At 37.3% G+C, this 16,934-nt stretch overlaps 2 protein-coding genes and 1 pseudogene across 3 annotated transcripts; 1 reads left to right on the top strand and 2 right to left on the bottom strand.

The window, feature by feature from the left end:
- Positions 1-10: 10 nt before the first annotated feature.
- On the bottom strand, positions 11-5,133 carry LOC125469505 (protein AATF-like). The gene is made up of 7 exons (XM_048566896.1): positions 4,809-5,133; positions 4,513-4,613; positions 2,496-2,584; positions 2,216-2,403; positions 1,825-1,873; positions 1,541-1,623; positions 11-376 (listed from the first exon to the last, which is right to left on the bottom strand). The coding sequence occupies exons 4-7, from the start codon at positions 2,401-2,403 to the stop codon at positions 253-255; spliced, it is 444 nt and encodes a 147-aa protein (XP_048422853.1). The 5' UTR covers positions 2,496-2,584; positions 4,513-4,613; positions 4,809-5,133; the 3' UTR covers positions 11-252.
- Positions 5,134-9,468: 4,335 nt separating this feature from the next.
- On the top strand, positions 9,469-11,987 carry LOC125469468 (annotated as a pseudogene).
- A 17-nt stretch (positions 11,988-12,004) lies between these two features.
- LOC103935509 (cationic amino acid transporter 9, chloroplastic) lies at positions 12,005-16,262 on the bottom strand. 2 transcript variants are annotated; one of them, XM_048566883.1, is made up of 10 exons: positions 15,921-16,262; positions 15,014-15,426; positions 14,729-14,905; positions 14,349-14,573; positions 14,091-14,267; positions 13,546-13,773; positions 13,328-13,417; positions 13,091-13,227; positions 12,495-12,541; positions 12,005-12,345 (listed from the first exon to the last, which is right to left on the bottom strand). In XM_048566883.1, the coding sequence occupies exons 1-9, from the start codon at positions 16,186-16,188 to the stop codon at positions 12,517-12,519; spliced, it is 1,740 nt and encodes a 579-aa protein (XP_048422840.1). In that variant the 5' UTR covers positions 16,189-16,262; the 3' UTR covers positions 12,005-12,345; positions 12,495-12,516. The 2 variants fall into 2 exon arrangements, with proteins under 2 accessions (XP_048422840.1, XP_048422839.1); XM_048566882.1 differs by lacking the exon at positions 12,495-12,541.
- Positions 16,263-16,934: the final 672 nt, after the last annotated feature.

Genomic DNA, 16,934 nt, shown 5'->3' with positions numbered 1-16,934 from the left:
ATATCAGGCAAGAATCAATTCATTGAATTGGGGGAAAATATTTCTGTAAATGTCAAATTTACAGATATTAATTGTCATTTACAACAAAATCATACTTCTTAAAGACTCGGCTCCCATTGAAAAATTGTATAAATTACATAAATATCAGTGCAACAGATATTATATTGAATAATATATCAAATAAATTAACAGCAGACAATTTCTTAGCCTGAGATTCAAGGACTATACAGCTGATTCAGCCTTGCATCGCTACTACACTACGGAAGCTGGTTTCTGCTTCTTCAACCCGAACAAATTATTGAGGTAAGAAAGCATAGGAGAAATGACCATGGTCTCTGGAGCCATGAAATTGACTATCTTCTCATAAACATTATACCTGCAAAAGCATAATGCAATAAGCCTTAAACAATCTAGCCTAGTTTGCTCAACATATGCTCCAAGATATTCCAAAACAAAATCACAGCAGTTTCACATAGGGAACCAAAGAATCTATTGATACCTTATCTTGCGACTATTAGAAACAATTTTCTTCTTCTTAGCATGCAACTTTTTCAAGGAATAAAATGATGTCTCAGCGGATAATCAAATAGTGAAAAATCAGAATCAATAAACAATAGAAGTTCAGGATCAATTGACTGGCTTGTTCCATTTTTAATGTTACAAAAACATAAAAACTTGAAGAATAAAAGTTCGGGATTGATTAGGTTCCAAGCCTACTATAAGCAGAGACAATAAAATGTCATTGACTTCCATAGCTGCAGATGCAGATTGTTTGAATAATGTCATGGCTCAGACTTAGTTACTTAAAGTTGGGACTGGCGTGACCTCAATGAGAACTAAGCACATACTTCACTACAATTCAGCAGACCCAAAGCTGATGTGAGAAGATTTACGTTAACAATTGAGTCGGTCCAAGCTCAACCTCGATGCTTTGTGTTTTGGGATAAGCTTAGGCAAGGCTGAGCTCAATCCATTCTTCTTGATTAACACTCTTACACTCTTAATGATAACTTAGTACCAACTTAATCTGACTAATTATAGTAACTGTTGTAGTGGAACTTTTGAAATTTGGGGAACCCTCACAATCATATGAAATCGAGGAAACTTGAAGCATTTCCTTAACGTTTGATTTGATAAAATTAAACTCTATCTCAGCTAATAGTACAGTTATAAGCTAAAGATACTTTATGACAATTTAAACGGTTATTAAAAACTTCAAACACAAAATGTGAAACACAAAGCATATCTACAAATCTTTCAAATATGGACAATTCTTAACGTGCGGAAAATGATAGATTATGCACAACAATGGAAAGCCAAATTGTATTACAAAATAACTATAATAGTTTGCACACACTATCCATTGCTTGAACAAAGGACGGGTTCTTCTCAAGTAAAGCCTGTAGTTTGCACACACTAACTAGGTCAGAATACGTTGCATTGACAGCCTAATTGGCTCATGCAGACAACCTCTCAGGTAAGAACGTAAATCTTAAAATGTCAAAAACCTAAAAAAAAAAAGGGGAAATGCAAAAGCGACCTGTGGTAATCCATGATTCCATGTGAACTTGAGAATGCTTTCTGAAGCAAGAATCTGAACTCAAGAGCTTTGTTCCACAGAGCCTTCAGAAAAATGAAAACAAAAGGCATTGAAAATGGGGAAGAATAAACATCGATCAAACAATAATTCACTATATAAATCATTTTTTTTCAACTTTAAGGAATGGCATAAAAAGAAGCTTTAAACAAGGAGCAATAATTTGATGTTGAAAAACAAAACCTATTTCATGGATATTACAAAAGTTATTATTTTGAACAACGCACCTTTTGGTTCTTCACTGCTTGACCTTTAAGATCTTTCTTTAAAATATCTCTACATGGGAAGAGAGAATAAACGAAGAACAAAATTAACTTCATATGTCAGCCTATATAACTCCATTTTGTGCTTTCATAGTAACTAAATTAAATAGATACTGAAAATTAGCCTTGAGCTAAGATGAAAATGGCACTAGTATTCAATTCCTATAGCTACACTCGCGGACTATTTACATTATTCAATGACTTCTGTAACCTAATATCAAATTTCGTCACCAACCTCCAACTGCTATGCATATTATCTCCTATAGTCGCATTATTTAGCTCTATGTCTTCATTCTAATGAAGCAATACAAGTTTATAATTAAAAATAAAAGGATTGTGAACAGAAGTCTCTTACTGCTCCTGATGACGAAGATTCATGTATTCTTTCTCGAGTTCTTCCATCTCGGCACCTTTATTATCGTTTTGCCCATCACCATTTTCCTCTTCCCCAACTTCTTCTCCATCTTCTTCCTCATTTTCTGATTCTTCTTCCTCCTCCTCGCCGACGTGCTCATCATCAAAGTCATCCTCTTCCTGCTCCATCTACATCACAAATCATCAACTAACAACAAAATCACCACAACAAACTGAATAATTACCGAAACCCAATAACAGAATTTACAAATCAAACTAACATTCAACTCATTGCTGTTGAAATCGCCATTTTCCTTGAACTCACTGTCGCTGTCAAGAGCCTTCCATCTCCATTGTGACGTATGAGCCCCTACAAATTCAAACACCCAAATATTATAGAATTTAATTCCACAAGGATTTAAGCTTTGATACAACTTCATTTCAAATATCCAAACCAATTTATGAATCCCAAACCTTTTGAAGCTGCAAGGAGAAAAAAGACAACGAGAGTTGAGAGAGGCACAGAGGAGTCTCAGAAGAAGCTGCAGGGTATGGGTTTTGGGGGTTTAAGCACTGACATGCAATTTACCAGGCTGGAATTATCCATTTCTTAAACCCCAACCCGTCTTCTAAAACAAGTCCCAAAATCTGTCGATTATTTTCCCCTTCCTAGACCAAAAAACATTGGGCCCTTAAATAAGCTTCATGGGCCAGTTTGGCCAATATTAAATTGAGCCAAGTCCGTCTCATTTGATTAGTACTTTGTTGCACATTCCACGAGAGCGACTTATTTACTACAATCTAGTGACATTTCTCTTTATTTGTAAATGATAGATTTTAGGTTCGACTGACTAATTCAATACTAAATTATGACGTCTGGCTCATTGTGCGGCTAGCTCGAACATTATACCTATTAAAGAAATGATAAAGACTTGCCTAAAATAGGGGTGACAGATTGTCGGATGTATCCTAAGCCAATTTTATAACAGTTTCCCTCCAATCTCTCAACTATGGCTAGATGTCTTTTGTTTGTGGATTTGGAATACAATTGACCTAGCACGCTTGTTTCATATTAGTCTTTCTTGCATTCAACACAAAACATCATAGTTTTCATAAAGTGAGCACCACATATAGGGGTTGTAGACATGCTCGAAATAATTTGAATTAAGCTCAGCTTTTTAGTGAAATGAGTTGAGCTAAAAAAAATGCTAGACTCATTAAAAAAAAAAAGAGTCAATATGGATTTTTGGTATTTTCAGCTCATAAAGCTAGTGAACAGCTCATTTCTTTCATGAGATAGCTCGACTTGTTCGTTAAAGCTTGTCTCATAAATACTCTCTCTCTCTCTCTCTCTCTCTAGAAATACTCCTCTTTGAAAATGATTTAAATAATTAGATAAGCTCATGTTCTGAGTTGCCTCATTATCTAAAGTGTGAAGAACAAATTTTTGGAACAGGCGATCAATCAAGTGAGTGATAGGTAGGAGTAGAAAGAAGCAATGCGTAGCAGCAGAGTACAACAAGAGGAATTGTTGTTCCGGTCAATCAATTGGCATGCCTAACCGATCGATCGGTTTGGCTCTTTTGTGTTTTTTGTTCCGCGTTTTCAAAGCCTATTTAGAGTAGGTTGTGGGTTTTATTGGGATTCCTTTCTTGTAACTAAAGCCATTACATATAATTAGGGCTTTATTCTTTGCACGAAAGACATAAGAATTACAAGGGAATCATTTTGAGAGATTCTGTCGCTAAACCACTATAATTCTTTATGTCCTTTTCCTTTGTTTACTTTTTGTTTGGTGTTTTTGTTGTTTATTTATTGTTCTTGTTTAGGTGATCGTATGAGTTATCATAGTCCATTGAAAACAAAGACTGCTGATCAAATTCAAGTTCATTTCTATATAATCCACACCATCTAAAATGATAAAGATACAGAATGCACGCAAAGAAAGAACCAGAACTACGTAACCAGTCAAATTCAAGTTCATTTCTATAACTCAAGATACTTACTTTTGTTCTCCGTTTGGGAAAATTCTCGACCGGTTTAACTGAAAACCCTCTAGGATACTCATGTGTACTCTATATTTGGTTAAAGAACTTCCAATAGTTTTAAGCGCATTGAATCATGCAGCTACTACCAACCGTTAACGAGATCCATGTCATATACACAAAACAAAGATGCACAAAACCTTCTAGCAAAACACAGTTCATTATCTACATAAATTTCAAATTTCAATTCAATAGATAACGTAAAATACTCCAAACCAAAATCAGATAGCATTCATAAAGCATAACTACTTACTTCATGAGAATGTCATAGTACTCGGGATCCAAAGAAGAAAACATTGCATCCACATCTTTTATAGCCATGATAGCTCTATGCACCATTATCCAATTTGCAGACTGCAAAACTCAAAAAAATCAATCTCATCACTTTCCTTCATTCCACACCAAACAGACCAATTGAATTGTAATTAAAAACTCGAAAAACGATAAGAAAAGAAGAATAAAGTTATAAACTTGCAATTCAATTTTCTATTCCATCGACTGATTTTCTCGGCAAACAAACAGAAGATTAGCAAAAGAGAAAAGACAAACCTTGCAGCGCTTGTCTTTGGTGCTGAGACGCGAGCCTTCATGAGTAGTTTTTAGAGCTTCGACTACCTTGTACCTAGATGAAAAACGGATTAAACATTTTTGGGGGAATTATCAAATCATTAAGGGGTTTTACAGAAAATTGTATGTAGAAAAGGGAAAATGATTTGGAGTGATACTGTTTGCGTAAGCTCTCGATCTTTCGAGATTTTTGTTCGATTATGTTCTCTCTCTCTCTCTCTCTCAAGGATTTGGTTACGCTCTCGATCTTTCGAGATTTTTGTTCGATTCTGTTCTCTCACTCTCTCTCTCCCTCCCTCCCTCCCTCTGATTTTCTCACCTGGCAATTGGAAAAGACTTGAGGAAACATGTTCCCGAGAAAGTGACACGACAGGTGGACCAAACTGTATATTGGGCTGGATCCTAGGTCGGTCCAAAGATAGCCTTGAATTCAGACTGTTTGATTGTCTAAATTTTTGTTAAATTAGTAAATAAATAGTGTGAAAAATTATTTTGTTACTCAGTTTAAATTTTTTATCTTCAACAACGCTTTTATCTTGTCAAACTTTAAATATTTTATTATTAACAATTCAAATTCAACCAACTCATTTTCTAAAAGAGTCCTATCTGTCTTCATTTTCTTCTTGCTCAAGATTTCACTTTTGAGTTTTATTTTATTTTTTAATATTTAGCTTATGAACAGTTGCTTTGTAAATTTAAGGCGTGACTGATCATTTTGCTATAATAGTGACTCTTTTGTAGAGTTTGTTGGAGATGTGTTTTTTTTTATTTAAATTTGACTATTTAAAATAGAATTTTGGTTATTTTACAGCATTTTCTAAAAATGCACTTAGTAACTTGAAGTGAATTTGGCTTAAGTAGCATGGTCTTTTTTAGAGGGGTGTATTAATTTAGACTCAATCAGCTATACAAAATGTTGAAGAAAAAATACCTACTTATCCATGTCACCAACTCAAAGAATTTAAAATTTAAATTAAATTTACATTTTCGTTTCTTTTTTTTATATTTTACCCTTATTTACAAAATAAATTTCCTATTTTTATGCATCTTTTACTCTTATAATTTGAAATCAAAAGATATTAAAATAAAATAATACCTTTTTTTTTCAAAAAAAAAAAAAAAAAAAAAAAAACCTTATCAATAGCACAAATCCTATATGAAATTTAACTATTAGAACAAATTCTAAAAATATTATATAAGTATACAAATAAAAATATCCATAAAAAATTAAAAATATTTTATTTTTTGTTTTGTCAAAAAAAAAAAAAACTTTATCAATAGGAACATTTTTATACATTAAAAATATCCCTTAAAGAGTCAGTAAAACACATATGCTTTGATCAGTGTTGTTCCTTTCACGTCTAAAAAAAACAAAAAGCAACCAATGAAACTAAATAACAATTTAATTTAATGTTAAATGATTTTGGTTCGCATATACATGCAAAAATTCCAATTTCATTAGGTAGTGATTTGTTTCTGTCTATTGATTCTTTTTAAATTTATTCAATCGTACGACTCGATATAACGAAATGAGCATTGGAAGAAAAACAGAATGTGAAAAATAAAGTATCTTTCATTGTCCCGTACAAGAAGGAAATAAAAAATACAAACTAAAAAAAAGCTTAAAAAGCATAAGAGAAAAACTCTTCCTCGATGTGTATGATCACATTTGTATGCCCATTACTCATGTAGTTTGCATTGCTATTTGCTTAGGTGCTCAATGAGCTTTGTGTTGCACCAAATTGCTTTTGTTTCAATCAAGACGGTGTCGTTTACATTGTTCCACCAAATTGCTTTCGTTTTGTTCTTTAATAAAATGACCTCCAAGCCCCTACAGATAAGATCACCACTCCACAAAATCCCGTAAATCAAAACAAAACCCAAGGTCAATATCGTCATTCTAACCAAAGGGTCATAATCATCGACACTCCACTTCTTAAATTCCTTTCCCCTCTCCCCCCACTCTTTTCCACTCTTTCTTCTTCCTTGCTTTCAAAGTCTTCGTTTGCTTCACACAAAATCCAAAACCTCCGCAGAAGCTCAACTGCTCATCAATGGCGGACTCCATCCCCTGCAGAAAGCCCCACTTCCCATTCTCCGATCCAAACCCAGAAGCTCACCAAAACCCGATTCAAGACGGTAAGTCCTACACCATGCATTTTCTCCTTAAAGCTCTAATCTTTGCCATTTTCATTGTTGTTCTTCCACTTTTCCCCTTACAAGCTCCCGAATTTATCAACCACACGATCCTCACCAAGTCCTGGGAGCTCATTCACGTTATCTTCGTCGGCATTGCCGTGTCCTACGGCTTGTTCAGCAGAAGAAATAGTGCTGAAATGGGGTTTGAGAATAGCTCAAATGTAGGTACTTCTGAGTCTTATATGCCTACAATATTTCCCGTTTCGTCGAATTTCGACAGCGGGTATGAACACCCATGTGGGTATGGTGAGAAAAGTGAAGGTGAGAGTTGGAATTCTGGGTATTTTGTGGGTAACCCTGTTGCTGCTGTGGCTCAATCTTGTCATGAAAGCAATGTTTTTTATGCCCACTGCAAACCCAGTTTGGGGATTTGTGAAAGTGGGTGTGAAAATTCATGTGGGTATAAAGAGAAAAATGTTACTCAAGCTTGGAATTCTCAGTATTGTCAGGGTGAATCAATGGTGTTTGTGGCTCAACCAAATTATGGTCTTGATGAATGGGGAAAACCCAGATCAATGGTTGATAATCAGCCGTTAGGATTGCCGGTTCGGAGTTTGAAACCAAGGGTGCAAAACCAGGATAGTTTTGAGTTTGTTGCTAGGAGTGAGTTCAGTTTAGGTTCTAAGGGCTCTTTTAATAGCTCTGATAGGGTTAGTAATGGGGATTTTGGTGATTTGGGTGCTATAAATTTAAAACAGAAGTTCAATGAAGCTGCCACATCACCTTCCCCGGTTCATTGGCGTTCGCATTCTGCAAGGATGGAAAGGGGGAAAAGAGTAGGTAGTAATGCTCGTCCTTCGCGTTTGAGGCCACTCTCAGTTGATGAAACTCAGTTTGAATCAATGAAAACTCGGTCTTTCCAGTCCACATTGTCCTTTACTTCTGAGTCTTCTTCTCAAACTAGTTCTCTGTCTTCTTCCCCAAAGGAAGACTCTTTCACGCACTCCATGTCTTCGGAGGTGCTTAACTCGAAGGTGGAGAATGTGAAGAAAAGAAAGAGTCCTCATTCTCAAGGGTCGTCTTCTCCTTCAGTGAGTGCGTTGCATTCGCGGGGCTACAGCATTGGTTCTTTCCATGAGGAGGACTTGAGGAGAAGCTCCGACAATTACTTGAAGGATTTGAGTGGGAGCGGAAGCAGAAGCAGAAGTGGAAGTGGAAACGGAAGCGGAAGTGAGGAGGAGCAATTGGGAAGCAAAGAGTTGGGGCAAGGTTTTTTGGGATTGAATACTAAACCTGCAAGCCTCACTAAATCTGTATCAAGGGGAAAATCTGTTAGAACGATCAGAGGTAGTAGATTTGCCACTCATGAAAAAGTTGAGAAGATGTGTGACATTGGTGAGTTTATATCTATGAGAAAAGATATGATGCAAAATGGAGTAACCAACACGAAAAATCTTGGAAATGGAAAGAGTAAGCATGATCTTGGCAATCCTTTTCACATGCCAAAGCTAGAATTTCCGAAACGTGAGAAGAAGGAGATGCGAGAAGTTCGTGGCAATGCAGCTGCAGAGTTTGAAGAAGAAGAGTTGGAAAGTGAGGCAGAAAACTTTCAATTGAGCTCGGATGATGAACGTGAAGATGATGCTCTTGCCACTGCTCCTGCGGCTACAAGTAGCAACTCTCTGAATGTTGGAGGAGCAGACTCAGAGGTTGATAAGAAGGCGGGCGAGTTCATAGCGAAATTTAGAGAGCAGATTAGGCGTCAAAAAGTGGCATCAATGGACAGATCAAGAGGGCAACACATATCTGCTAATTCCTTTGGGCGATGATCATATAATTATGAATTATGATGCTCAAAGTATATTTTCTATTTATTTATTTTATACATTTAATAAAACATTTGGTGTCTGTTGTACCAGGTAAATGTTTAGAAGGCATTTTCAATCATACAAATTTACTACGGTTGGTGTTATATTTTGGAAAGAGCAATGCTAGGGAGATCACAAAAACATGTTTTGACTGCCGACAGCCGAAGCCACGGTTACATTTGGCTTCATTTTTCAATTTTCGTGTGGCGTCCAATTATGAATTATACAAAATAAATAAGGTTGATATTTATTCGTTGGTAGAATCATGATTACCTATGGATTGATTGGAATACAACATTTCGGGTGCATAGATAAATGCTCGTATCCATGTGAGCTACAAGTTTCTTGTACTTTAAACTAGAGTTCAATGAACGATGCCTAAGTGCACCTCCATATGTGCTCAGGGAATTTTTACAGCCCGCATGTCATAATCAAAACTGTTTATTTCTAAATCACTATTTATATAATCATGATATGTGAAAGACCAATCAAATTGAAGATTGTTTAGTATCTTGTGTATTGAACAAATTGAAGATTTTCGGTAACTAAATCCGTGTAATGAACTTGAAATGCGTTTTTGGTTGGGCTGAATCCGAAGACACATTTGGATTGAATTGGACCCCAAAAGCAGTAAGATGGGTCTGTCATCTGTGTCAGCTTTGACCCCTCCAGGCAAATAATGAAGAACCTTGAGTGGAGGAAATGATATTACAAAAACCATTGGGGAGTTAAATGATACTATTTATTTGGTTCTTGCCAGCAAACTGAACAGATAACGTCACCAAATAACGGTTTCTTTTTTGCTGTGTGTTGGTCGGGTTGTGGACGGTTTGTAATTTTCAGCGAGTCTCGTGACTTTTCAGTTGCACATGCTATACTAATTGATAGCATGCAAAATTCTAAAGATTTCAGAGAATGAATCAACAATGTATATCGAGTTGAAACTCTCCTCGTATCTAGCCATAAATACGTGTTAAAATTCAAACAAATCCAAACTTGTACATGTATAAGAAGCGATGAGAAAAAAGACGTAAAAAAAAAAAGAGATGATTTGTAAACTATATTATATAATTTTATGTATTTAAACTGAAAGAATTCAGATCAGTAACTAAATATACGGTGGGCTACATTCAAAAATCAATAAAAATTACATATAAACTGCTATTTTACACCGAAAGCTACTTGAGCTATAGCCCAGGGTACACGTGGCTCCGCCAGTGAGGGTGAGAGGTTTTGAACTCATCACCCCTCGAGCCAAATGGTGACTTGGAAAATAAACGGTTCTGGGTGTGTCTAGAATCATGGCTACGGTTAAGAGAGTTTCAACTTAAACATTTCCCTGCTTCTATGCCTACCTCGACCGATCCTTCAACGTTGGTGCTTCTTACTATTTTCGCATAGTGCTTAGACTTTGTAAAGTTTTCTTTTCTGTCAGCAGCTAAACCGTGAGCGTAAAATGTCTTACGTATATTTCTTGCCAATTTCTAGTTGCTGACAAACATTGTTCATCCAGCTCCCCTACTACAGATTCATTTTAATGAGAATAACCAAATTATACGATGCTTTTCAAGTCGATTTTGATTAATTGATTAACCAACTTTTTCTAGTTTTCGCGTACCTTATTCTGTTGATGAATAACAAAAATTCCTGCAATGTAAATCTTCGATTTGCACGTCCGAGGAAAAGAGTCGAGGCTCATCACATTACGAAGAGAATTTGAACCGGAGGCTTCTATTTTTTTCGGTCACAACTATCTTGTTTCCACCTTCTTCAATGAACAAAACAAGCGGATACAGAAAGAAAACAATGCACCCGAAGACTTTCCAAGTTTCATACGAGAAGGTTTGTATCACTGTTGCCTTTGCTAATACAAACTCTCGATAGATCGCTCCCTCTAATTAATCTGCTGAATAACTGTGTTACCGGGTCATCTGCAGAATCGATGTGTATATTTGAACATGTGAATCATGTTTTCGGGTTCAGGTAGTAACGCCACCGAACTACATAACATGTGACTCGGGGCTTATGCTTCGGGATTTTGTAGCTGGTGAAGGTGATTGCCCAGAGGCTGGCCAGCAGGTTTTCCTCATGTTCTTTAAAGCTATGATTTTCCTTTCTGAATAATAGTATTTGTAAAACTCTTCTTCCAACCATGACTCGCACTGATTCAAGATACTTTGTAGGTGATGTTCCAGTACGTTGGCTACAACGAGTCAGGCAGGCGGATTGACAGTAGCTACACGCAGGGTTCTGCCAGAATCCGCATGGGCACAAGTGCATTGGTCCCAGGTCAAAAGCAAAACCAATTCTCGAGTTCGTAACATCTTGCGTACTTTTTCCTTTTCCCTGGCCCCTCTTCTCCGCCCCAAGAAGGAAACGGAGAAGAGGGAGGCGGAAAGGTAACTAGTAGTTGAATTTGCTAAACTAGGAAGTCCTACAGGATTTGAAGAAGGGATTCACGACATGAAACCCGGAGGAAAATAATAATCATTCCACCAGAACTCGGACCACCGGTCAGTTAATAGGGTTCGTAGAAACTCCTTGGATTCATATCTTATTTACATTTGGCCATGAATACTGCAAAATCTGAACCCTAGAGCCAACTCTCCTTCTACTGCCATACAACCCTGTGAGTTCTGATCGTTGTTCGACATCTCAGAACTCAAAAATTGGAAGATCCATTGTTTGCATTGCAGGCAGCTTGGTTTAGAAATGTAAAACTATCACAATTCATGACATTCGCATACTGTTGAAGTAAGATTGTCACGTTAGAATTAGTTCGTACTATTCGTGTTGGAGTTTAATTCGTTTTTGTTGCAGAAACTATGTTAAGTATATTTGCGTTCGAATTCCATATATACAGTTCGATCGGTTTTACAGGTCGGACCTTCTCCACCTTCTTCAGCTCAAAACAGTTCGAAGTTTTTGATGTGGAACTGCTAAGTATTCAGAACTGTCAACTAAGGACAGTCCTAGCTTTTTACTCCGATTTTGTATGCGAATAAACTACGAGGCGAGGTAACATTTTTCCCGTTATCTGGACACATCTCCGCTCCTCAAAATGGATTTGCAGTCGCAAGGGTTCTCGATTGCAATCCACCGCCGATGCTTCGTTCTTCCGGCAGAATATGGTCGATGCAGTTCGGGGTTTTGCTACAGTAGTTTGGAAAATAAATTTAAGAATAGCTCTAGCATTTCTCAATGAGAACTTTTTATGTAGTAAGTAGTATTATGCAAGTACATTGCGCAAAGCTGCTACCTGTGAGAACTTTTTTGTAGTAAGTAGTATTATGTTCATCTGGGGTCGTAATCTATTTCCCTAAATTTCGACCGTCGTGAAATCGCTCGAGACTTCATACGGTTTGATATCCCCGACCCCGAGGAGTAAAGTTGCAACAAAGGCTTTCCGTCGAAAGACCAACTTAAAAGCTTTTCAAAAGTGCGGTGTGGCTCTGGTAGGCTTTGGACTTTACGTTGCAGTCCCTTCCGTTGTTGCAACAGCAGTTTTAGACCTGAAGATCAAGGATGATTATCGCAAGCCAACCAACATACAAAGAAAAGTGGGTCAAGAATCAAGATCAAGGCATGGAGGCAAGAAAGGCAGGTCAAGGAGCATTTCAGAAACGACTTTCAATTGCTTTCGGAAGCATACTTCACATACCAGATACCTTGCACTCGCAACGTTAGTGATGAAGCTTCACGATCAATCTATCAAAAACACAGGTTCAAATCCATCCAGAATACTTATCATTACATCTAAATATCAGAAACACAGATTCAAATCTATCCAGCAGTCATGAGAACCATAAATTTGGTGTTACAGAAGATTTTAGGGGAGAGACCACTAGAAATCAATGTTGGTTGTTATCGCTTACTATATATTCGAGAAATAACCAAGACAACAATTAAACTCATTCACCAAACGAAAATAAAAAATAAAATAACAGACATAGAATCGATTGTTCGAGAAATAAGACATCAAACCAATTCATTCACCAAAAGAAAATAAAAGATAGAATTGATCAAACAGATTTGCACTACTACGCTAGCAATCAATAATGTGTGTTTATGTATGTCGATCTCTCAGTGAATATTATCACTATACTCTTTCCAACAAAGTTATTTGGAAAGATTTAATGGGCTATGAATTAATGATACATCTTACTATAACCTACCGTGGAACAGGTACATACAACTAACACTGCAACAAGTACCAAATCCAAAATGCACAAGCTATTAACTGAAAAGATAATTTACCGTTCCTCTGCTGATGTTCTGTGATAAATAATGGTCTCCTCTGAATTTGGATCCGCATGATATTGCCCATAAAATGCATAAGTACCAACTACAATGATGCTGAGGATGACAAATCTCACCCATGCTTCATGGTGTATCTGCAATAGAATAATTTTCTCACTCATCTGCTTTTTTATTTTAATTCTTTGATTTCATTCCTTTTGTTAGCAGCTTGTTTAAAGTATATTATAAGGGTACCTGAGCAAAAAGAAACATGTTGAAGAAGATGCACACAGCTGGCACATATGGGACACCAGGGCAAGAAAACCCTGGGAGATCCGCATAAACCTGAGGAGAAAAATAAAAATGAAAACCGGGGTTTAAAGATAAATATGTATGTATGTACGTATGCACCCATGCATGCAGGCAGGTAAGTATTATATGCATGCATCCCAAAGCACATATTGTTCACTCACTTGTCGGAAGCAAAGAGCAGCAAGAGCAAGTATTGCCACAACTACAGTTAGGACCAGAAAAACGATTGAAGCACTAAATCTGTAGCAGAGTCCGGCACCAAAACCACCACATGCCACTATGAAGAGGCAGATGACACCTTCTCGCCAGGCAGAAGAAGATACTTCATTTGCTGCCTTATCTTTGAAACGAAGAGAAACAACACATGCAGCAACAACAGAGTAGCCCGTCTGAACAAGCAAGAGTACAAGGTTAGGTGCATACAACCGAAATTATTAGAAACAAAGAAATACCCTATAATACTAATCTTAGAAGAAGGCCCAAAATCCATGCAACTATTCCTACAGTTTTACTATTATTCATCACATCATGCCATGCACAGTGCAACTGAAAGCTCCTCTTTAATGAAATGGAAGTTAACATAATGTCGTTGGAAATGCATGTATCTTATTGTAATGTCAAAATACTTGACCCAGCCTCCACCAATATCATAAAGAAGAATTGAACAGCCTCTCTACACCAAAACCAAATTTGGGCAATGACTTACCAAGGACCCAACTGAAAGAATGTGTGAAAGAATCTTCACATTGAACAACCCTGCCAAAATGCCAGCAACAATACCAACCCAGATCTGAGAATGAATGGGAGTGCGGAGTTTTGGGTGTACTCTAGCAAACAATGAAGGTAGTAAACCATCTCTTCCAAGCCCAAGATACAATCGAGACTGTTCACAAGAAAACCCATAAGTTACTACATGATGAGAAGACACTCCAACTAAGTCACTCATAGGGATAAAATGGTTCACCTGAACATACAAACCAACTAGAAGGGTAGTTGTAAGTCCAGCAACAGCACCTACACTGATTAAGATTGAAACAAATTTCAACCCCTTGGATGTAAAAGCATTAGCCAATGGAGCGTCTTCCCCAAGTAAATAAAATGGTACCATCCCAGTGATCACCAAACAGACACCAATATACAATGCAACACATATTAGAAGGCTGCCGATAATTCCTATTGGCAAGTCTCGCTGAAAAATAAATTTTGAAAGAAACATGATCAGATATTCTTAGAGAATAAGATAGCAAGGAAGATCCTTTCAATATGTATAAACAGAATAGTCAATTGATAATTAAGTAGTTAACTCCAAAATTTAATCACTCCCACAGTCCCACTGGGGCATACCTGCGGTCTCTTTGACTCTTCAGCTGAATTAGCAACGGCATCAAATCCAACATATGCAAAAAATACAACTGTTGCTCCTGTCAGGATTGGTTTGAAACCATTTGGGGTAAATGGAGTCCAATTTGAAACATCAACCTCAAAAGCACCAGCGAAGATGACAATAATAACAATGATAATCTGCAGGAAAATCAATTTTCTATAAATACACCTGCTTCAGTCATATATTTTAAGTGGCGGAATTCATAGACCTTAAAAAATAAAAATAAAAATGCATGGAAAGAGCACCTTCATTGCAGTCATAAATGAGTTCACGGCAGACGATTCTCCCACACCACGACACAGGACTATCGTAAGAAGTGCAAGGAGAATTGGAGCTAATACATTGATTGATATAGCTCCCCCAAGGAACTTTTGGCCACCGTGTCCAATCCAGTCTGGAATGTGGTCCTTGAAAACTGGGAAAAGTTCCAGAATTGTGATGATATAGCTTGCTAAGCTCCGGGCTATACTAGCAGCACCAATATGATAGTCGAGCATAAGTTGTGCGAAAACAAGAAAAGCGGTGAGCTCATTGAAAGCCGTGTATGTGTAAAGGTATGCTCCACCAACAACAGCAGGGAATCGAGATGCTAGCTCCGCGTAACAGAGTGCATTTAACACGCAGGATGCTCCGGCAAGAATGAAACTAATAGTGACCCCTGCATCATGACAACAAATCTCTTACAGTCTAACACAAACAGAACCCATCATAGCAAAAATTGGCACATCAAAATTCGAAAACCCATCATAGTCAAAAATTCCCAATTCCAAATTTGTCATATATTGAATTTATGATTTTACCAGGAGAAATGCTAAGGAGACTCTCCCAAAATGGGACTCTCGATGGACTCTTTGTCACCCCACAGTTTACATCAATTCTCGTGGCAACATTATAAAACATTGTGCCAAAAACATGAGGTGGCAGGGGGTCTATGATGAGTCCACTTTTGAAGAGTCTCCTCAGCCTTTCTCAGCTTAATTGCAGCAAAGATGTTAAATTGGGATTTTAACAAGAATAAATTACTGTTTTATATCATTTCCAGACTCCATTAGCATATATGATGCTGCAATTAACAAAGTTTTCCAGCTTAATCTCAGCTCAATTAGCCTACTAAGAAAAAAAAAATTAATTGAAGAGTTGCCGGTGTCGTACCAGGACCGGCGTCTTTGGCGACAGTGCCGGTGACGACGAATATCCCGGCTCCAATAGAAGCGCCGACGCCGAGGAGTATGAGGTCAAACATGCCGAGGCGACGGACAAGGCCATCGCCGGAGTTGGTGCGGACGGCGGATTCCGACGGAGAGACCAAGGGTTTGGTTCTGAGAGCCGACGACCAGAAATGCGACCAGCATGAGGACAGCGACGAGGACGAAGACAGCATCGTTTGGCTCTGGGTTGTCCGCCTCTGACCACCTCCCATCGTTGCTCTGCCTCTCTGGGATTTTACTCGGACAAAGAAGTCTGTCTGCAATTTATGTGAAGGAGGTCGGAAGGTGGACTGCTACTGCGCACCAATTCATATTTTGGACCCACTTTTTTTATTCAACCTTTTCTTATGCTAATTTAATGCACGTGTTTTTTTTTTAGAATAATTATGTATGGTATAGTTAAGTTGTATTACGGTTTAGCATTTTACTTGTAAATAAAAGGTTTTAAGTTTGATTCTTACAAATAAGAATTTGAACCATATTTTTTTTTGGTTTATTATGAAATTAAGGGTGCGTTTGTTGCACCAGACTATCTCGAACTGGACTAGTTTCAAGGACTAAGCTCAACTGACTTAAACTAGACTAAGCTGGATTGATTTAATGAAGCGTTTGATGCAGTGTCGGACTAAGAAGCAGAATAATTATAAATAAATAAAAAGGGAAAAATCAACTGGTGATATATAAAAAAATATCTATGTTATTTGCTTCAACTTCAATTTCAACCAACATCAAAATTTCAACCAAAATTTCCAGTTCCCAAGTTCTACCAACTTCAATTTCAACTAAAATTTCCAGTTCCCAAATTCTACCAAAATTTCAATCTATTTCAACCAACTTCAATTTCAACTAACCTACAATCAAATTCTAAACTGCATATTACCCAAAGGAAGAATTGGCAAATTAACTCATAATCTACCCCAAAAATTCATGTTCTCTAGTAAAAACCAAAGATTTATAG

This window comes from the organism of the source record quoted next, unplaced genomic scaffold, assembly GCF_019419815.1.
Source record: "Pyrus x bretschneideri cultivar Hongxiangsu unplaced genomic scaffold, Pyrus_bretschneideri_v1 Contig43, whole genome shotgun sequence".
Taxonomy (NCBI): Eukaryota; Viridiplantae; Streptophyta; class Magnoliopsida; order Rosales; family Rosaceae; genus Pyrus; species Pyrus x bretschneideri.
This window is presented reverse-complemented; position numbering and strand designations above follow the sequence as displayed.

Bases quoted from the DNA above. Each gene is read 5' to 3' on its own strand.
- LOC125469505 (XM_048566896.1), bottom strand. From the start codon at position 2,403: ATGGAGCAGGAAGAGGATGACTTTGATGATGAGCACGTCGGCGAGGAG. The intron at 1,874-2,215 runs GTAAGAGACTTC...CTTCCCATGTAG, and splicing joins AATCTTCGTCATCAGGAGCA to AGATATTTTAAAGAAAGATC. The intron at 1,624-1,824 runs GTGCGTTGTTCA...ATTTTTCTGAAG, and splicing joins AAGCAGTGAAGAACCAAAAG to GCTCTGTGGAACAAAGCTCT.
- LOC103935509 (XM_048566882.1), bottom strand. From the start codon at position 16,188: ATGGGAGGTGGTCAGAGGCGGACAACCCAGAGCCAAACGATGCTGTCT. The intron at 13,774-14,090 runs GTAAGTCATTGC...TTGCTTGTTCAG, and splicing joins TTCTTTCAGTTGGGTCCTTG to ACGGGCTACTCTGTTGTTGC. The intron at 13,418-13,545 runs GTGAGTGAACAA...TTTTCTCCTCAG, and splicing joins CTGCTCTTTGCTTCCGACAA to GTTTATGCGGATCTCCCAGG.